This window comes from Anthonomus grandis, chromosome 3 (genome assembly GCF_022605725.1).
Source record: "Anthonomus grandis grandis chromosome 3, icAntGran1.3, whole genome shotgun sequence".
NCBI lineage: Eukaryota > Metazoa > Arthropoda > Insecta > Coleoptera > Curculionidae > Anthonomus > Anthonomus grandis.
The window spans coordinates 9,569,952-9,592,582 of NC_065548.1; the positions used below are offsets into that span (position 1 = coordinate 9,569,952).

Here is a 22,631-nt window from a genome sequence, read left to right on the forward strand (position 1 = left end):
TTGTCCGAAATTAAAAGAGTACACTTTTCCTAGATAGTAGACATAAACAAAATTATTTTTTATTCAAGTATTATATAATATTGTATGTAGGAAACTATTGCTTTTAATAATGTATTCTTTTTTTTCTCTAGTTTTGGATTGTAATTTGTATAATATTGTATTTTTTCCCCCACTCAATAATTGGAATTTTTTCTGTGGAGTGGTGTAATTAAAATAAAATAAAATAAAATAGAAATATTCAAATAGTGTATAGTGTATTTTACATGTAAAACTCTTAAGTTAAACTCTAAGCTGCCATATACCTATCTATCGCATATAGTGAGCCACAGAAATACCAACATAGGAACAGGGAAAATTGATGTTTTGCTAATAACACAGGTCTCATTGTCTTTTAGAATATATGGTTAGAAACAACTGTTGATCTGAATTCTAATATCTTGCTATAATGGACACTATTTGATTTTAAATACCAGTAATAGTAATTTAATTTGATAACCACCTTAAATGCCACTAAATTTTATGGTATTAGCTGAACCTATTATTTAAAAAATGGTCAAATTTAAAAATCTCAGTTTCCGAAAGTACCTGCATTTTAAATTTTTATTGTTAGTTAATGAGGTATTTATTAATTTTTTTATACTTTTCATATTTTAATTTAATTGATTAGTTTCTTATCTCTTAAATCAAAATTATGTGCTTTTTCACAGTGCAATAGACTTAAAGGATTTGCAATAATCAATAAGTATATATAATAATTAATAATCAATATGTAAAGTAAATATTAAAACAACTTACTTACAAATAAAAGTCTTTTAATTATTTATGATAACATATACAAATGCATGGATTCTACAAAGTATGATGATGACATTTTCCCCTCTAATAACAGAAAATTTAGCCAAAAATGTTATGAAATAAGGGCATCCTTACCTGAAAAAAATAAATGCCTTTTTAAGACATATGTTTTGCACAGTTAGACATGCATTTCTATGGAAGAATAAAAAAAAAATCCATGCAATAATAAAGATATACTTAAGTTAACAAAAATCAACAATAGCAAATACCTAATGACTAAAAGAGGAACTTTTATTGCTACCCATAATTATTATTAGTAAGTAATAAGAGTCTCTGTAATAGATTGTTAGATTGATCTATTTTTCTGGTGAAGATTCCTCCAGAGACTTACCAGCAAATTTAATTTCGTCAAAGGCTTTTCTGGCCCTCTTCAGCTCTTCGTTCATTGTAAGCAGATCTTTTACTCTCGCATATTTTCTGGGGTCTTTTCTCACTAAGAACACAATGTCTTCTACTGAAACTCGTCCTGTGCGTCCAATTTCCATTGCTCTACAAAATATAGCAGAATAAGAAGTAAGAAGAGAAAGTAAGAATGGGAACCTTCATAATAAGAGAGAGTTTAAGAGTTTTATTAAACCTACTTTTGTGTCATTTCCGTGATGAATTCAATAACCAAATCCTCGATAATATCCACACTTTCAGTGTAGGGATTCTGGTCGTCACCAAAGCCGTACATCATGCACCTCAATTCTTTGCTAAAAAGTCTTTTTCTACCAGATGTTGAGAGGGCCGCCGACGTTTCTACACCATCGTCCTCTTCAAACTGCAAGTTTTTAACAAAGTAGTATAAAAAGTTTTTTTTTTAATTTTTATATGTACTTACATTTTCAAAACTTTCTTCTGCTGCCATTTTAATAGGATAATTGTTAAATATATTTGAAGAATGAATAAAGAATTTTCTAAGCGTTAAAATTGTAATTTATTATTTATTTTTATTTGTTTTTGTTTTCGTTTCTATATAAACGTCACTAACGACAGCTGTCAATGATCAGCTGATTCTGGGTCGCAATAAAGGCGGTGTTGCCAAGAAGAGCTTGGAAATTGCAATTTCATCAAAAGAATTTAATTTAAAAAGATGTATTATATTATTTTAAATTTTTCCTTAATTATAATAAAAAAAATTGTTTTTCTAGGGAAAAGAGTCTTTCTACGAAAATCATGTTTTATTGCATTCAGATTTTTACGACTTACCTGGCAATAGCGGGCAAAATTTGAATTTTTGGCGCGAAATTTGTCTTGTTTACTTTTTTGACAAATAAAAATAAACACGATCCTGGCAAAAATATTGTTTCTTTTGATTCATTCATCATATCATAATTTTCTAAATTTATTATTAAATGTGGAGGTTCAGACATTTTCACATAACATTCGCAACGATCACAACAAAAAGGGAAATTTCTCAAGTAAGTTTTTTAAACGTTATTCAAATGCACAAGAAATATCAAAAAAGGTCGTGATCTTTTATCATAGCCTGTTAGGGTTTTGAAATTTATTTGCGTATGTCGTCAACTACCTACTTCAATTATTATCAAATTACATATACAATTGATTCGCGATTGATTGCAGTGTAATTATTAAGTGTGGTTATGTTTTCCTCACATTTCACAATCACAAGTGGTTTTAGAATGGTTTCTAGGAAAATCCATCAATTATCGCAGTTATCCGTTGACATGCCTAGCAGCTACAAGGTAACCCTTAAGTGACACTTTTTCTTCCATATTTTACATATTTATAGCACATTTCATAGTTAGATTTAGTAAAAACAGTGCCTCATTGAATAGGTTTATCAAGTCCTAAAAAACTACATGTTTTATGTTCAATGAGAATGATTTTAGGTTATCTCTTTATTATCACACCACTACATTCACTATAATAATTTTTTTCATCACCCCAAAGTTTTATTTTCCTTGAAGAGATTATAACTTAACCTTAAACTTTAGGAAGCCATCGACACCTTAAACAGACTCCAGAGCAATGTGGAGTACATTAAACATGCAAAAGTTCAAAATAATCAAGAAAATAACATGGTTGAAATGCATAAGTTTCTTAAAAGGTATCCCCAGCACCATCTGTTCATGTACTTTAAACGAAAATATGTTTTCCCCTGTTTTAAGATCGGGCATGTCTCTGGAACAACTGGACAGCCTCCCAGTAATCCATATAGCCGGTACAAATGGAAAAGGCACAACTTGCTCCTATTGCGAATCAATCCTAAGACATCATGGCTACAAAACTGGATTTTATTCCTCGCCACATTTGCTTGAGGTGCGAGAGCGGATAAGACTCAATGGAGTCCCCATTTCAAAAGATAAATTTTCAGAATATTTTTGGAAGATTTACAATAGGCTTGATAAGGAAAAAGTGAGTGTTTTTTAAATTGAAAAGGGCATTAGAGCATAATGGTTTGTATTGTAGAGTGCCTCTTACGATATGCCTCTCTACTTTAGATTTTTAACACTTATGGCCCTACATGTATTTGTCTCGGAAAAAGTTGATGTTGCTATATTAGAGGTCGGAATTGGTGGAGAATATGATTGTACCAATATTATCAGGTAGGTATGGTTTTTTTACAATTTTTAACTATAATTACAAAAAAGTAGTTACACTGAAAACATTTGGTCCTACTGGCAAGGTGTATTAATGTGTTATTAAAATTTATTTATTTTATTTTATACTTTTACAACATTTTAAAAATAGTTTATAATCTAGCTTAATCTAATCTATCTCTAAATATATAATACCTATCCAAATAAAAGTAATACCACAAAATTTTTCTACTATCAAGTTTCCCATATATCATTGATGTGCGGAACAAATTGATTTTATTAACAAAGGTATAAGATAATAATAAATATGTTTTATAGTTGGAAAACTCTTAAGATCACATTAAGCTTTAGGTAGCATTGTTCTTATGGTTTGCATCTTTATGTGACTGATATTTGAAATTGCTTGTAAATATAATGCCCAAGTAGGATATCTTCTCAATCATGTTTATTTCTGTGGCATTGATGTTATATTGAAATTTAATAATCTGTTTTGAATTAAAATAGCTCATGCGTTTACACTTATTTTCATTGATTTCTAAGTTATTTATTCTGCAAACGTCTTTAAATGAATTTAAATCATTTTGTAAGACTTTACAATCGTCCTTTTGATTGGCGCATATATTTTTAGATCATCTGCATATATTAAAAATTGGCTTTTTTTCATAAATCTAGATATATCATTAGCAGATAGAATGAAAAATAATGGGCCCAGTATAGACCAGATATAGTTAACCTTATCAAATGCCTTAGTCATGTCTGTATATATAACGTCAACTTGATTATTATTAGAAAATTTCTGTGACAGATTTTCACTAATACATTCAGACTAATTATACATTTGAATATCTTACTTAATGTATTTAAAATTATGACAGGATGATAATTATCTATTTGTCTTGTATTACCCTTCTTATATATAGGAATAATACGACCAACTTTTAATTTTTGAGGAAAAAGCCTTTATTTTAATGAAGTTTTAAAACAACTAGGAGTGGCTTGACTAAGTAATATAAGCTATCACTAAAAATTGAACTGTCAAAAGAGGTATTCCCAGTGTATACATCTTTTGACAGTAATAGTTGTAAAAATGCCTGGAATGGTTATTTAAATTGTCACTTATTAATTGATTTGGCATGAAATTTTAAAAATTACAGTGTTCTAATGTTTTCAGATAATGCCAAACTCTTTGGCAGTATTGAGTGGTCCAATGAAGCTTCTCTTCTACAAGACCATCTTCAATGATTTTTTTATTAGTGCGATTTTAACAGGATGTCATTTAATATTAATAAATGTCATAAAATTACTTTTTTAAGACAGAGAAAACCTATATAAACTTCATTTACTCAATAAATAATCTTCCATTTGGCACTAAAACAAATTCAAAACTTTCTTTTAAGGGTCACATCAATCATGTAACAATTATGGCTTGATTTCATTCAGAGGTCAAGTGTTAACTTGTCTATGTTATCGCATAGATAAATCAGTGGGTGAGGGATAGTCCAAATTTGCCTATACTAGATTCAGAATGAATTCTACTAAATTTATGTTTTCTACATAAAGTAATAAATGCTTCTATAGACTGTCCTCAGTTGTTGACAATCTGAGACTTTTGTAACAGGATTTCACCACACTAACTATGGCTTGAATGAACCAAATAGATGACAAGTGTCGCAGTGTATTTATCTCAATTACAAATCTTGTAATTGAAATAAATTCAATACAAATTTGGTAATTTGTTCTTTCTTCAATCATGGTCTTTATTTATTTATTCATTCACGGTTCATCCATTTATAATACAAAGTTATCAAAAGTAGTTAGCTTATATCTAGACTAAAATTATAAATACACATATACATATACATACAAGTACATTTAAAATCCTAAAACATTATATACACTTTAAACTTTAAATAAAATCTTAAAATATCTAGATTAAAAGAAGAGGTCAAATAACAAATAGATTGCAAAACATCACAAGTTATTTTTTAATATACACTTAAGATGGCAAAGTAATGAATCCAGAAGGGAACACTTATTTTCTCAACTTAAGTTATTTGCCTTATGCAGAATCCTTGTAAGGGACTCATTTTGCCTATAATCTGTTGAATGGAAGGGTATATTGAAGATGTAAGTGTGGCGATTTTGCCTGGTCGCAACATTAAAGTTTATGTTGCCCAGAATCTCAGGACAATCTATACGAGAATTGAGCAGACCATGTAGAAAAAACATGTCCATCATATCCCGCCTACGTTCCAATGTGTTTAGCTTGAGTATGGACAAAAATTCCTCATAAGTAAAATTCTCTCTAACTAAACCCATTCTAGAGGCCGCCATTCTAATAATGAACTATTCTAATAATGAACTCGCCGTACTCTTTGAATATATTGAACATGCACCTGATTGGATGGTGATCACACTACAGAACAGTACTCTACTATAGGGCGAACCAAAGAGTAATATAAAATCTTTATAGTAATTACTGAAAGACCCATTGTAAGGTGCTGAATAAAGCCTAACGCTGCCATAGCCTTGACGACCATATTGTGGAAATGTGGTGTAAAAGAAATTTGGAATCAACTTGGAGTTAGAATGAGATCCTTAACTTTGTTTGATCTTGAGAGAGAAATCTCATTTAACCTGTAGTCAGTTGCAGTAAATGTTTCCCTATAAAAAGAAGAAACGCTATATTTAAAGACATTCAGATTTATCCTGTTTAAGATGGCTGTTCTTAAGATCCTGTTCTGGAATCTGCCTAGATCTGATAGACATAGTCAACCTGATTATGATATTCAAGATTATTAATTATGAAATATTGGTAGAGCACGAGGTTAGTGGCAGTGGATCTCCCAGACACAAATCTCCGAATATCCGATTGCAGAGAAACCAATCCCTGCAAACATGCAAAGTGGATTAACTATGGTACAGACACAGTTTTTTCAACTACTAACTTAAAGCACTTCTGGAAGTTTGTTCGCTCCAAAAAAGCCAATATACATATACTCTCTTATAAGGGCACTAGAGGTTCTACTGGTGAAGACATTGTTGACTTGTTTGCGGTTTTTTTTCCAAAATGTATGGCTAAAAACCATGTATTATCCCTGATGATTTGTCTTCTGATAATATTCATATCCCAATAAAAAAATATTAATTTCTGATATATGCACTAAATAATGGATAAATAAGTAAGAGCCTTTGACTAGGTGGTCTTCCACTAACTTGCCTTAAAAACTACAGTTTCCTAATCGTCAGGCCTCTTTTTATTATTTTTAACTGATCCCTGAAATCTGATGAATTTCCTGGCTACTGGAAGACCACTTTTTTAATACACATTCTAAAAAGTGGTACCATCCCAAAAACGTTTGAAGGCTTGCTTTGTGCTCTCTTTACACCTGCTTTTCAGGGTCAATAGTTGGATCAGCAATTTGGTTTAATCGCTGGGCATTCGGCTAAATTGAAGGTCCTTTCTTTTGTTAACTTCCTGAATGAATCCTTGGGGAAGAGGTGTCAAGTACATGCTTTGTACACTGACTTCTCCAAAGTCTTTGACAGGTGGGAATACCATCCAAACCAGAAATGTACTTGTTGGGGAGCTTAACAATTGCATCAAAAAGCTCGGCCAACTTAATATGATAAGTATTGCATTCTACTTTATTTTGGAAATTGCAAGCTGGTATCTGAACTGCACTATTTGGTGCATAGACTTTGGAGAAATACATGGAAAAAACATTCACCGTCTCCTCAATAGTTTGAGTATGGTGGCCATCCTTAGAGACCACTAGGGTTTCTTCATTCGGCTAAGATACCTCTGGTAACACTCCTGGCGATTGACCTTACACTGCTGCCTTAGGTCAGAGGACTCGCTATACAACACATCTGACTTGTGACTTTTGTATCTGTTATGAGCCATGTTTTCCAAGACAAGGTGTCTTGTTAATAAGTTGTGTTAAATTATGTACTTATTCTATAACTATTACAATGTAAATGAATTTCGTTGAAAAATAAATCAATAACCTAACATGTGCTGGAACTAACAAAATCTTCAAATATTTGTCCTAATTAATATATTTTTATCCAGAAAAACCCTTGTTGCTGGAATAACCCCCTTAGATATAGACCACACCACACTCCTTGGTAACACAATAGAGTCCATAGCGTGGAATAAAGCGGGAATAATGAAACCTGACGCTCAAGTCTTTACTGCACCACAACCAGAAGCTGCCCTCAAAGTCTTAAAGCAAAGAAGTATTGAAAAAAATGTAAATTTTTTATTACCCATTTATATATTAAACCTTATATATAAATTCACATTTAGGCCACCTTAGAGATTATTAAAAATGTATACACAGAAGAAAGTAATTCGGGCATCCCGAGGCAGGTGAGAAAAACCAATGCCAGTCTAGCTTTGGCCATCAGTAAAGCTTTTATGACTAGTAAGTTCATTTAAATGTTTCTAGAAGTATCCTGCTATGAAATCGTTACTTTTTAGGGATAAACAATAACAATTTAAGCAAATTTACGGAGTTTAACTTGGACCTGGCCAAGAAATGTATAGAGACCGCCAGGTGGCCTGGCAGGTACGAAATCATTCCTAGGAAAAGTTTCACGTGAGTATAACCGAAGTTATTTTGTGAATAATTAAAATATTGAACTCTAGTGGCCGCATTGAGTATTGATTTTCAATTAAATTATTTATATGAACAACTTTTCATTTTATTTCAGGCCTCGATATTTTTTTTCGGATTTTTTTACTAATTTTATATGTTTTTCGTGCAATTCCTAAAGTGGTGGCCTTATTTTGAAGTAATGTTTTAAACAATCAGAAAATGAGAGTCCTGTCTTAGGTACATAATTCCTGTAATAATTTTTATTTTTATTCCAGGCATTGGAACTAATTTTTATGTTTTCCAGGGAATTTTTTATGTTTTCCTACTCCAGGCATTTGATGTATTTTTGTATGACTTGAATTTTTTATGTTTTCTAAGGTTCGAAACATTTATTTTGTTAAATTGAGTGTTTATTATACGGGTTTCAATCAAATTATTCATATTAAGAACTTCCTTAAAATAAACCAATTGACTCTTAGAAATTTCCCCGGAGAATTAACATCTAATTTTTTCAGGTTAATCTTTTAAATTCATTTTATGTGTTTTCCCGTGTAATCCTTAAAGTGGTGGCGGCATTTTAAAGCAGTTTTTTATATCTATAAGAAGATTTCAGTTCTATCTTATTCTTATATAATTTCTTGAAGAAATTTTATTTTTATTCCAAGCATTGGAAATAGTTTTTATTTTTTTCCATAGGTTTGGAATGATTTTTCAGGTCTGTCAGTCCTGGTTTTCAATCAAATTATTCAGGTTAAGAACTGAATTAAAATAAACCAATTGGCGCTGAGAAATTACTCCGGAGAACCAACATCTAATTTTCATTTTAATTTCAGGCCTTGAAAATATTTTTTATTTATATGATTCTAGACTTATGTATTCTAAGTAATCCTTAAAATGGTGGCGGCATTTTAAAGTTCTCTTTTTATTATCAGAACGTTAAAATCTTATCTTACATTTTTTTTAAAATGTATTTACAATAGAGAATATACCTACCCTAGTGATGCTCTATTCAATGGAACTCAAATAATGGATCGTATAATACCTTTACAATCTTCTACTGACTTAACATAAGCAAAAACATGAATTATAAATAATAGACTACCGATACAGAACAAGACATAGGGAACAAATGAATCTAAGAATTTAGATTATTTTTACAACGATCAGCAATTGGTTTTGTCTCCTTACATTTATCCTTATATCAGATTCTCAATGACTTAAAGCAATACATCTCGATAAACCGATTTTAGGCACTGGTAAAACGACGACTATCAAATTAACATAGAAGCAAAATACATAACTTAATTGATTTTCTACTATAATATTGAGTTTTTTTAATCCTGATGGCTCTAAGTACATACGACCAAAGGAGGGAGAAAGTAAACTCAAAGTCCAAGTCTCATAAATCAACTTTCAAGAGGTAAGAGACTTGTGCGTATCGCGTCGCGCCGATTAAATCCAATTTTTTCTTACTTTATATTCTCATTCAATTTCATTATCTATTTCCTATATTTACACTGGTCTTGACGAAAGTGAATGATGTTAAAATGAAAATGTAGGAAATAGATAATGAAATTGAATGAGAATATAAAGTAAGAAAAAATTGGATTTAATCGGCGCGACGCGATACGCACAAGTCTCTTACCTGATAAGGCTTCTAAATCGGACTTGGGTACTGGAATGGCGATTACTCAATTCATCACCCACACACGATTAATCAAGTATTTGGGTTGAATCCAGAAATTAGTGGTTCCGGAATCTCAACGCACGAAACACGCGGACGGTACCGTCACTTCTGACGTTATTGACTAAAATATTATATAATAACGATACACGATGGTGTAAACTTATTTTATTTTATATTTTTTATTTATGTTAGTGTGAGTCAGTGTGTGGTTTTTGTATTTAGATAGATCTGATGATGCCCTAATGCGGCGAAACGCGTAGCCTTTAATAGACCCTTGATTTATGAGACTTGAACTTTGAGTTTACTTTCTCCCTCCTTTGGTCATATATTTAAGTCTCTTTGAGAGTAATGGATGATTATTTTGAATCCAAGTACATACACCTTTAAATACCTTACTACTATTTAAAGCTTCAAGTTTTCTATTTTTCCTTTAGAGATTTTTTTAGGTAGTAAGTTCCTCGTTTTAATTTTTTTTGCTGCTATTGTTGTTTTAATTTGTTTACTTTGCATGCATCCTACTATCTAGGCATTTTTATGTATTGTTCTGTGGACAACAATCTGTAAACTACAACAAACACGGTATCTTAATATATAATATGATTTGTGGAATTTTATGTTAGGATTACCCCAAAGTGGTCTTTGGACTCCGGTGGGATTTCCGTTTATTCTATATTTTCTTCTTAACTCTTTTCGGCAGTGTGGTACATAAATCGTACCACAAATAAATAGCTAAAAGATGCATAGTGTTACAAAAAATAAACCACCTTTCAAATTCATTTTCCTGTTCGGCACAGCGACATATATTCTGTACCACATATCCCTACCATATATTTAATGAACATGGATGCGGATTTTTCACTATACTGCATAAATATTTCCTGTCTTGACTAGTCAAACGCATTAGATGTTGCAAGAAGCACGTGTTTTTGTTTATAAATATTTAGTATTGTTTTTATTTTGATAAGGTAAGCATTTCGGATTATTCTGTATCTTATTTGCGTTTTATGATGTATATATTTATGTAAAAAACATAAATGCAATAAAAATTAAGGATTATGGTTTGAAAAAAACATAATTTTAATGAGTCCCTAATTTGTACCACTATGCAATAAGGGTATTTTCTTTTTTCAGGCTATGGCTTTCGCTGGCAGCAGTAAATATCCTATGGACTTAAAATTGGTCGATATGACTGAAAAAGAGTTCTACGACGAATTAGAAATGATATATAAAGTTCCAAGTGATCAGGAATCAATTATTTCAGAAGAGTCCGACAATGAAAATGATTTCCGTGAAATACAGCCTAATGATATTATGATCAGTAGTGATGATGACGTCCCACTTTCAAGGTATTTACAAAAATCAAATACCACCTAAAGTTTCATGGTCTACTCAAAATTTACATCTAATAAACCCGGCCCAGCCGTTTACTGAGACTGAGAATCAAGGTTTATGACTTGAGTTACTACAAAAGGAAGATCACCTGTTGTCACCTTTTTTTTTTAATCTGTTTATAAGTGACGAGCTTATAGAAGACATTGTTTTTCAAACAAACCTCTATGCTGAACAAGAATTTAAAAAAAATAACAAAAAATATAATCCTACAAATACAAAATAAATGAAGGTTTTCCTTGGTCTTAATATTCTCATGGGAATTAAACCACTACCTAGTTATAGAGACTATTGGAGTATCGACGAAGACATGCACGATAATTACATTTCCCAGTTTAGGGTGTAAATAGATTCGGTTGGTTGCTTAGCCACGTTCACCTCAATGACAATAGCTGTCATGCCTTTATAGATAAAATTAAGGAGAATTTTAAAAAATATTATGATTGTACAAAAAACATCGCAATCGATGAATCAGTGGTAAAATTTAAGGGGCGAAGTACGTTGAAGCAATATATGCCGAAAAAGCCTATAAAACGAGGCTACAAAATTTGGACTTTGGCTGACTCAAATGCATATTTATATGACTTTGATATTTATACCGGTAAAACCGATGACTACGTGGAACATTCGTTAGGAGAAAAGGTAATACTTAGGCTTACCGAGGATCTCCAACAAAAAAATCACCTGCTTTTCTTCGATAACTTTTTCAACTCGTATATATTATTGAAAATTCTCAAAGAACGGGGCATTCATGCATGTGGTACAGTTCAGTCGAACAGAAAACATCTTCAATAAGTTCTGATGGAATCAGTTTGATTAAATGGAAAGGCAAAAAAGCAGTCCATATTTTGACCAATTATCATGATCCAACGGTAAAAAGCTCTGTGCAACGAAAACAAAAGGATGGTAGTAAAATCCCTGTTCCTTGTCCTATGGCACTGGTGGACTACAATAGTAACATGAACTTTGTGGGCCGTTTCGACCAAATGAAATCATCTTATGAGCTAGATCGTAAAAGTAAAAAATGGTTGATATGATTTTTTTTCCATTTCATTGATTGCTGCGTCGTCAATTCGTTCACTCTCTATCGACTAAGAGGTCTAAAAAGGTTACCCCTAAAAGATTTTCGTCGAAGAGTTGTTAATGGGTAATTTGGCAGAACGATACGTCCAAATTAGTGCAGAACATAAAACGCAATCGGAAGCTTTCAAGAAAATAAAAAGAGTAGTACCAGACGAAGTGCGTTTCACGTCATCAGATCATCAGCCTGTAAGGACTACAAGACGAAGATGTGCCAGATGTAGTACCAGAATCCGCCAAGTTCGTACTGAATGGTCTTGTACAGTGTGTAAAGTTCCGTTATGCTTAGGCAAATATAAAGACTGTTTTCAAGAATATCACAAAACAAAGTAGATATTGTAAAATAGTAATTCTGATTATCAATTAGTAAAACACTTCTGGTTTTCTGTAGAATAATCGTTATTTAATTTTTCATAATTGCCTCCTAGCCTTAGTTCAAGTTGCACGGTGGTACACATTTCGTACCACCAATTATCTGTCAAACTGACATTTCATTTAAAAAAATATATAAGAATCTTTAAATTTTTATGAATTAGTTCAATTATGATCGAGAAAATTTAAAAAATCAGAACTTTTAGTATCTCTGTAACATGGGACTAGAAACGGGGAAAAATCTTGTGCCTGAAAGAGTTAACAGTAAAATGGTTGTAAATTGGAATTTGTAAAATAATTTTGAGGCATTAACAGTATAGTAATTTTTTGTTTTCAAAGTTTCGAAATGTGTATGTCATCCAGGGATGAAAAATAATGTTTCCATATTTTACAGACACTTAAATGATTCTAAAGTTTCTGGTTCTATAATAGATGTAGTACAATAAGAAAAATCTTAATATGCTTGCTGCTTATTGGGTTCTTTAAGACAGAGCAACTAAAAAAATTTTTTTTCAGTTAGTATTTTTAAAATTTATGATAATGTACTGAAAGTAACAGATACAGAGTATATGAGAAGGAAACTATTTTTTTTTTTCTAATTTACTCATAAACTGCTACTTTCAGTACATTTTCTTTTTTTTTAGGTTTTATTTGGATGGGGCTCACACTGTGGACAGCATGCAGGTGTGCTCGGACTGGTTCTTATCGAAAACAAAAGAAACCAACCGGAGAGTGCTGGTTTTTAATGTCACGGGCGAGAGAGATCCGGAAAATTTACTAAAATTACTTGTTAAGTGCCAATTCGATGTTGCCGTCTTTATTCCCAACGTGGGAGATGATAACGACAGTGCCGGTACGTCTTTTCACCACCCTTCTTATCACACCCTGTAAATTGCAAAAACAAATAGGGCGTTTGGCAGTAGTGTCAGACAGGTATAAATGCTTGAAAGTGGTAAACAAATGAAATTTCGCCACGCTATTTTGTCTCTACCGCATTTTGCATCTCGATTACACCCTGAATCCTTTTTAAAAGATGTTTCTTGGGTAGTATAACGCATTTTATGCGTGAATCATCATTTTATTATGATCGTGAATGATTCATAGGTCTCACAAGAGTTTTAATGCAAAAAAGTTAAATTTCTTCAGTCCTACCGCATTTCCCTTAACCCTTACTACATAAATCATGGTTTGATTTAGTTTTTACTGAATCGTCATTTTATTATTATCTCTAACTCTATTGCATTTTACATCTCTATTACGTCCTGAATCATAATGGTGAATCGTCGAAGATGTTCTATTTCCTATATCTGGTGTGAGATGAAGTTACCGTAAATAAAAACGGTTTTTTCCTTGAATTTTATTTTACAATCCTCGTAATAAAGAAATACCGTATGTATATTCATCATTGATTTTTAGACCAAGAATAGTAAATTGTATAAGGCTTGATCGAAAATTATCTAGGGGTTCGTAAGAAAATAACTAGAGGTTCGTATTAAAATGTCTAGACATTTGCTTATGAAAGACGTTTAGCATAAAATCAAATGACTCGATTATTATTACTTTTTAGACCAAGAAGACCAAATCCAACCAGTAAAAAGACAATTAGAGCGATGCCACTTGAACAAACAAATATGGACCAGCTTGGATGGCAAATCTGCCGCAGAAGTTTTACCTTCCTTCGCTAAAACCGTAAATTATTTGCAAAATCAGTCGTTTAAGGAAACGGATGTTTTGATAACCGGCTCAATACACCTTATAGGGTCCGTCATGTCGGTTTTAGATCCCACTTTGGGAGGATCTTTGTAATTTTCATAGTGTAAGTGCGGGAAAACAGTATGAGAATCTCGTAAAACCGTGTTTTTTTCCTATAAAGATAGATAAGAAAATGTGTGATAATATATTCGATTTTTTTTGTTAAATTGTTGTTTTATTTTTATCCCATAGAAACTATATAAGCGTTCCTAAAATTATACAAGGTGGTTCAAAGGTAAGTATATAAGCTTTTAAGGAGCGTTATGTTTGTTTATGCGGGAAATAAGACAAGTGTACGGTAATGTTCAAGAGCTTCGTATCCGTATTCTGTTTAGAGAGATGACTTTTCTGGAAACTGGTAAAAACCACCAAAGTACTGCCTGTAATATACAAAATATTTAAAAGAATTATTAACCTATGGCTTTCGCAGTATTGGAGATACACAGATTCGGCTACCATTTATTTAATCACTGACACAGCCACCTTAAAAAGGACAACGGTGAGGTATCTTATCTTGTGAAAGGCATTTGATACAGTTGACCTTCGCTGACCGAGATTGACTATTTGTCTTGCCTAGAAAATATATTATGTTCGACAAATGAGTTTTTGAACTTTACCTCTAATCTCTTTTTGGAAAGATAAAGGTTCATAGTTGGTTAATGCAACCCAGGCAGCAAGGTAGTTGAATCAACGTTGAATTTCCGAAACTTTCTGACGTTGATTTACGTTGTAACTAGTGTTGTAAGCAATGGAACGTTCCCGTTTATTCTCAAAGAACGTTCGCGAACGTTCACAATAGTATTCTCAAGAGCACGAATGAGCATGAATCCGAACGTTCCCCAAAAATGTGAACGTTCTACTACCAAATCTGGGGCTGAAATTAATATCATTGAAGATGATTCTTCTGAGTCTGGTGAGTCTGAATTTGATTTAACGGAAATTCTGAGTGATTTAAAATCAACCGAGCGCGAGGAGGGAGAGGATAGTTCGGAGGAGAGTTCCTAAATAGGTTGTTTGAAAGTTTAACTTAATAAATAGAACATAAATAAATACAAACATTTTTAATTTCAGATATTTGCCTAATATGTTTCCTTTGCATTTTTTTCATTTATGCTCGTATGTGCTGAAAATTCTCGTTCGTGCTCGTTCATGCTCGAGGAACCTTCTCGAAAAATAAATTCTCGAGCATTTTACAACACTAGTTGTAACTTGTAACAGCAGTTGAATTAACGTTAATGAGACGGCACAATGTCATAATTGTTGAATCAACGTCATATTCTACGTTGATCTCAACCCTCAATTCAACGTTGAATAAATGTGTTATTGATGTCAGATGATCTACGTAAACAAAATGTTTCAATTTTGACTCATCACCATTATATTGACTATATGAATTATATTTTTAAATATCATTTGCTATCTGAAAATAAATTAAGTTTCTTTTAAAAATTCACTCCTGCATGCAACATTTATTTAAAGTTGTATAAACCTCCGAATGAAATTATGTTAATCGTCATGTTGCTTTTATAATGTCTCTTCAAAGTTGATTTTTAATACAGCAACGTTTAGGTTGCCAATCGACCTTTTTTCAACGTTGATTCAATCGTTCCTTGCTGGTTGGGTAAGAGATATATTCTAAATGAAGTCAACCAAAGGATAAAGCAAACTAGACAAAGTTCTATTAATCCATAACACAGGGTGTTGGAAAAATGTATTTTGTATTGCGAAATACTACTCAAAAAACATACCTTTTGAAAACCCCAGTGACACCTTTAAAATGTCTAAGAAACATCTTATTTGGGACATATTTTAAATAAGAAGTATTTATTTTAATATTGCAATCTTTACTGTTTATACAAAAAAGAGAAAAGACATTTTTTTCATATGATTATTGTAACTTATGGATCGCTGAAACTTATTGTACATAGAATTTCCATTAATAATCCATGGGTATTTCGACTTAGTTTGAACCAATACTGGTCATCTATTGGAGGTTGTGTGCCACTTGAAATGCCATTTTTTGATGTCTACTTACAGTATCGAATGCCTTTTACGTAGGTCAGCAACTGGTTTAAGCTTCTACAATTAATACTTTTTTAATAGTTTCGTTTTTTCTTCTAATAGTTTCGTTGTTTAAGAAAATTCTTAAACCCAGCAATTGTTATAATTAATGACCTATAATTGTCTTGATCAGCTTTATGTTGGTTTATTAAAAATGTTTCGTTTGATTTAATAAAATTGTTGTTAAGCTCGTCTTCATTAAAACAGGTAGAACCCTTTAACGAGTATTAATTTCCTTCAAGAGATCCTTCGCTATATCATTGGACCCACAAAAATCGACTGCACAACATACATATGTAATGTACCTATCATTAAATTTTTATTTATTTACATTTTGCTGATTTATATTTAACTTGCTGCCTTAGCTGAAAAATTTGCTTAAATTATATTAGCTAGTTTTACACTGTCTATAATAAAAGCATTTTATAATCAAATGCATGAGAGGAATCAAAAAAAGGTGAACTTGAATATTTATAAAAAACGGTGTCCTTAGACTTGAAAACCACAGAAACTGAAAACACCCCCATTGAAGATTTTCCATTGAAATGTAGGTGGTTTTAGCAATAAGCTTTCTAGCTTAAAAGAACTGTTTTTTGTTATGATTATGACGTATTTATTTTATGTGCAAATTGGTTGAATAATAAAGTATTAGACTCTGAGGTAACTGTTAGGGGTTTTAGTATGTATTATTGTAACAGATCCGTCCTATAACTAGTATTAAAAAAAGGGGAGATGCTTTAATAATTCAAGTCAAGAAAAAATGTTCCTGTAATATTATAAAAATAAAGAATCTTCTGTTGAACCACTATTTATTTTTATAAAACATGGCTTTTTAAAATTGTCATAGGTGGGTTTTATATTCCGCCTGGCTCAGAAAGTACATAGATTGTACTATGAAGCTCATTATGCGATACAATTAAGGATCTTTGGTCTAATTACACATCAGCCGAAATGTTAATAATTGGTGACTACAATCTATCCTTGGCCAAATGGATTCAATCTAATGCAAAGGCCTAGCCCTGGAATGCCCACATAATTATTACGCAAAGTATTTTAAAGATACTTATAAGTTTTTTAATATGTTGCTTTCATCTTATGAAATTTAAGAGATTTAGATGTAAAACTAGCTACGCAAGTACTATTTCCCGTAGGAAAGCACCATCCTGTTTATTTTGTGAAATTTCTATTTATCATCCTAAAATTTGCAAAATTATGAATACTATCGTGATTTTAGCAACGCTGACTATTTGGATTTTAATAACTCTTTGATATCACTGAATTGGAATACTGTTTTGGGAAAACTAAATATATATAAAGCCACTTATGATCAGTTCTATGAAGTGTTAAACTTTTTGTTTCAAGACATTTTAGTGTTGAGCTTAGGCAGGGCATTGGATGGAAAAAGGCTGCCCATAAACTTTATATGTGTTGTTTTATGCGTTGATTATGCAAATGTTGATCGCCAAAGAATTGTTGATTTATTCGCAGACTTTCTCCAGTATGCTTGTCAAAGAATACTGATATTTTTATGCCTATAATTACAACTGCGAACCTAACTGTGATTTGAGAGGTAATAACCATACTAGGTTCTTTGATAAAATCTTTCATAGTAGCGAGATATCTATAGTAATGGCCCAGATAACATTCCAGAATTATTATTGTATAATTCGATATATACTATTAGTCAACCACTTTATATTCTTTAACAATCATCATTAATTATTGAATGTGAGCTTTCAATTATTTGGAGAAACACAGTTTTTAAGCTAGCGGAACATAGTCAGATCGCTAACGATCAAAAGATAGCAATACACTTTGCTACACTTATAATTTTTGATAGAATTGTTTCATTTCTATTTATACCAATTTCTCCAAGGCATTTGATACAGTTGAGGACAGACTCTTGTAGATGACCTAAAACTTTCCAAAACAATAAAATCAGTAGGAACGAGTTATATCTTTACAGTCAGATTTTAATATCTTTGTAGAATGAGCACGCAATAACCATTTATCGCTGAATCTTAATAAATATTACTTTATATAAGCTTTTATACAGGAACTGAATGTGTTGAATGTAGTGATTGCATAGACAGATCCAGTTGCAGTTCATGGAAACTGTTAGTGATCTTGAAGGTAATTTTTAACCAAACATTTTTATAGAATATAATAGACTGTAATTTATATTAAAAGTTGTTTGTATATAGTTTATATAATATTATTATTTTACCTTCAGATAACAGGGTAATTACTTTTATATATTTGAATGTGTATTAAAATTAAGCCTTTATATTTCAATAAGGTATAATAGTAATAAATAAATAAATAAGTAATAGACCCATAGGTAGTAAAAAATTAGGTAAAGTAAAGCTAAAATTTCCTTCGCGACTTCGATTTTAGAATTCTTAGTTTAGAATCCGATTTCGATCGTCAAACTTTTAATTTGGTTATGATTTTTTCTTTGGTTAAAATATTTCTCACTCATCTTGATAGGAACGTGTGATGAAACAAACTGTATAAATAAAATTAATAATACAGCACTATTGTTTTTAAGCCCTTGATTCTTAAATAAGACTCTTAGTACCAGGATCCTTAAACAGGTAAAGTTAACCCGTTTTTCTGCTGATTAAGGCCGATAGCATACTTATAAGACATTTGTTTCGAACATATCTGCGACATGTCACTTCAACACTGTTGAACACAAATGTAGGAAACAAAAATCCGTAGTTCGCACATTTAGTAGTATACATCATATCGTCGGATGAAGATATGGCGTTATTATCGGTACTAATATTGCGAAGGCGAAAGAAGAAAAATACTCGAAAATATTGGGTTAATCCATATAGTACAGCTAATTTTCATCGCAATTTATTTAAAAGTTGTACTGGTGAAGAAATGATGGAAGAGCAAGCAAAATTTCAATCATTTTATAGAATGTCACGAGAGACATTTTTAGTACTTTTGGACGTAATTGGACCTTCTATCAAGAGATCATACACAAAATTTCGGGAATCCATTACACCAAAGGAGAAACTAATTATTTCAATGAGGTAAGTAACTAAATCAATCATTATGTATTACAAATTTAAATAGTCATAATCGGTATTTGGAGATGTCATAGGTGTGCTTATTTGGCTTGAAGAGTACCTACGTAGTTTGCGCTTGAGAACTGTTTTAAAATGGGTGAAAGTTACTGTTGCTTGAATTATAACAAATCTGTTGAGAATGTGTTGAAAGTGATGGGGTAAAATTATTTGGTGGTGGTTTGTAAAGTATTTCACCAATAACTTGCATTGTTTCATATTTAAATTCGTGTTTTTGGGCGTTTTTCATTCGCTGTAAATCGGGCAGAAGGAAGACCTTTAAGAAATAGCAAGTCAGCATCTTCCGGTTTTTCCGATTGGCCTCGGCTTTTCAATGTAAAATAATCAATGGCACATTTCTCTAGAGGGTCCACTTCTTTGCGCTTTTTTGCAGAACTTTTATTGTGCGTTAATGCGCTTTCAGTGACTAATAAAGATTCATTTGTAGAGGATTCTTCAAATGCATCCCTATTTAGATCATTCTTGACATGTATTTCAGGAGGCTCAATATCCGAAGATTCTTCTTGAGTCGAAATATTATTTGTTTCTTCATTTATATTTTTGGAAGATGGAATGCTACCATTTTGTTGCCTAGATTTAGTGAACGGCAGGAGAAAGTCCAAATAGTCTGCTAAATAATATTTTTTCTTTGTTTGTGCTGATGATCCAGATGGTGGTTTTTGCCTGAAATGACGGTGTATACGCAACTTTTGAACATATTAAATTATTTCTCGTCTTTTAACTACGTAATTTCAAATTTACATTAAGCATACAAAGTCAAGCTTGGCGCCGACGTCGAATGGTCTATCAAGAGTTTGAATATCAAAGAAGTAAACCGGCAACTTCAGCTTTTGCCGTTGCCATGATCGAGGCTCCAGACTTAAAAATATGGGAAAAGTTTCTACAATATAATCTAATTTTCATTACACACCACGTCTAATGTGTCTAGTCTAATGTGTTTGTGTCGAATATAAGTGCGGGCCCGCCAGAAGAAACTCATTTATTCCATCCAAGTGCTCCAAGAGATCAAGGTAGGTGCCATTTTTAATCTTGGTGCTGTATGGTTCGGTTGAAAATTTTATTTTGGAAATTAATGTTAAATTTACGAAAATGAACCCTTGCCTATATAAGTAATACAGTCCACTCAATCGCCGTAATATAACAACAACCGTACGGACGGATATAAGCAGATCTTAAATTTTTCCATTTCTCCTTGCATGCAGCTCCTAAAAATAAAATTTTGTTTTAGATACTTGGCAACGGGAATGAGTTTCAAGCAGTTATCTTTACAATTTATGAGAGGAGACTCTACAATTGGACAACTAGTTGAAGAAGTTTGTGACAATATTTGGTCAGGTTGGCAAATTAATGGAATTCATGCCTTTTCCAAGTGAATTGCAATGGATTGAAAAAGCCGAACGCTTTGACGAACTTTGGAATTTACTGAATTGTATTGGTAGTATCGATGGAAAACATATGAGAATACATTTTTTTAAAAGGTAAAAACCGAAAATCTACAGCATCACAAATATTTATCATCATTATCACCATTTGTGATGCTGTAGATTTTGTGTTTTTACCTTTTATAAAAGTGTATGACCAGCATCTTTGGGATAATGGGTGAATTTTTCGAGTTAGAGTACATTGTTCAGCCAAGACGGGATCCGCCTTTTATAAATATAAAAGTTATTTTTCATTGCAATTATTGGCTATAGCGGATGCAGATAGCAATTTTACTGCAATTAACGTTGGCGACTACGGTAGAAATGGTGATGGGGCAGTATTTAAAAATTCAAGTATAGGACGAAACTTCCAAACACACTCAATTTTTCATCACCGCAGCCTTTGCCCAAAGAACCACACGAGCCGGCTTTTTCCTATTATTTTGTCGGAGATGCTGCCTTCCCTCTTTGTAAAAATGTATTAAAGCATTTTCCGTCAAGAAATTTAACAAACCCGAAAAGAATCTTCAACTATAGATTATTACGAGCTCGTCGAAGTGTAGAATGTGCATTTGGTATAATGGTGGCAAAATTTAAAATTCTAGAGCGACCTATTCTATGCTCACCCCAAAAAGTTAAGAATAGGAAAAATGGATGGAAAAATGTCAGAGCCAACATTTGAAATGAGCGGGTTACCACATAATAATAATAATAACACACAACAAATATTACAAAATGTTCACCCTCAATATTAGCGCGACCCAAATGAGGCAATAATATTGCGAGATAGATTATGTTCATATGTAAATCAGCCCTATGCGGCATTACCTTGGCAGTCAAAATATTGTGTATAATGAATAATATTATAACTGTTCTTCTTCAGGTTTTTAAATTAATAATCATGTTTATAACTACAGCGTGTCCTGGTAACTTCTTACCAAATAGGTTTTTTTATTTAGTTAAAAAAAAACCAACAAAATTCTGCTTCGTTTATTCAATTTTTGCCTGTATGCAATAGAAAAACTTCTTGCACGAAAATCATGTTGTTTGACGAAGTAGAACTTTTTCTGAATATGTTTTGTTTTGTTAACTCAAGAAGACTTGAGACATTTATATTTTTGAGCCTCCCTATATACAATAGAAAAACATTTTGCACGAAAATATTATTTTTTAACAAATCAGAACTTTTTCTGAACATTTTTTGTTTTTTACTCAATAATAAAAAAAACCCATTTGGTAAGATGTTACCAGGACACGCTGTATATTATATTATAAAAGTAAACACTACCTGTTTCATTTATTTCTTTTCCAACTTCGTTCCAGACTTTTTCTTGCACATGCCTATTTGAGTAGTCTTCCATGGTATGGTCATACAAAACATTGTATTTTTCAACGATTTGTACAAATTTTACATTAAATGTTGGATTACCTTCCATTTTACTTATTTTTATTAAAATTATTATTGAGTAGCGTGCATTCAGTTGCAGCAGTCGTATAAAATTCGTTTGCGACAAGTCTTGTGAGTATTGTCCTGTCCGCGGCGTATCTGTTTGGTCTACGAATCGCCATAAGAACCGTCGTGTTGGAAATAAAACGACATTTGAAACAAATGTCTTATAAAGTTATAAGTATGCGATCGGCCTAATACTCTAAAAACAAAACTTGTTATTTACGACATATTTTTTTAATTTTTGGATTGTGCCATGGCATTATTAAGACGCTCATCCAAAGCTGAATAATTAAACCAATAAATAGTCATTGCG

General features: G+C 31.9%; 2 protein-coding genes across 5 annotated transcripts; one reads left to right on the forward strand and one right to left on the reverse strand.

Annotated features, from left to right (window-relative positions):
• Window positions 1–795: 795 nt before the first annotated feature.
• On the reverse strand, window positions 796–1,843 carry LOC126733729 (transcription initiation factor TFIID subunit 13). 2 transcript variants are annotated; one of them, XM_050437111.1, is made up of 4 exons: window positions 1,679–1,843; window positions 1,437–1,618; window positions 1,187–1,344; window positions 796–930 (listed from the first exon to the last, which is right to left on the reverse strand). In XM_050437111.1, exons 1-4 carry the CDS (start codon window positions 1,703–1,705, stop codon window positions 908–910), a joined length of 390 nt encoding a protein of 129 aa, XP_050293068.1. In that variant the 5' UTR covers window positions 1,706–1,843; the 3' UTR covers window positions 796–907. The 2 variants fall into 2 exon arrangements, with proteins under 2 accessions (XP_050293068.1, XP_050293067.1); XM_050437110.1 differs by lacking the exon at window positions 796–930 and having other exon boundaries at window positions 1,014–1,344.
• A 254-nt stretch (window positions 1,844–2,097) lies between these two features.
• LOC126733726 (folylpolyglutamate synthase, mitochondrial) lies at window positions 2,098–14,452 on the forward strand. 3 transcript variants are annotated; one of them, XM_050437108.1, is made up of 10 exons: window positions 2,184–2,258; window positions 2,480–2,543; window positions 2,796–2,908; window positions 2,970–3,216; window positions 3,271–3,407; window positions 7,477–7,657; window positions 7,714–7,831; window positions 7,888–8,005; window positions 13,178–13,386; window positions 14,101–14,452. In XM_050437108.1, the coding sequence occupies exons 2-10, from the start codon at window positions 2,481–2,483 to the stop codon at window positions 14,337–14,339; spliced, it is 1,425 nt and encodes a 474-aa protein (XP_050293065.1). In that variant the 5' UTR covers window positions 2,184–2,258; window position 2,480; the 3' UTR covers window positions 14,340–14,452. The 3 variants fall into 3 exon arrangements, with proteins under 3 accessions (XP_050293064.1, XP_050293065.1, XP_050293063.1); XM_050437107.1 differs by lacking the exon at window positions 2,480–2,543 and having other exon boundaries at window positions 2,098–2,258; XM_050437106.1 differs by lacking the exon at window positions 2,184–2,258 and having other exon boundaries at window positions 2,292–2,543.
• Window positions 14,453–22,631: the final 8,179 nt, after the last annotated feature.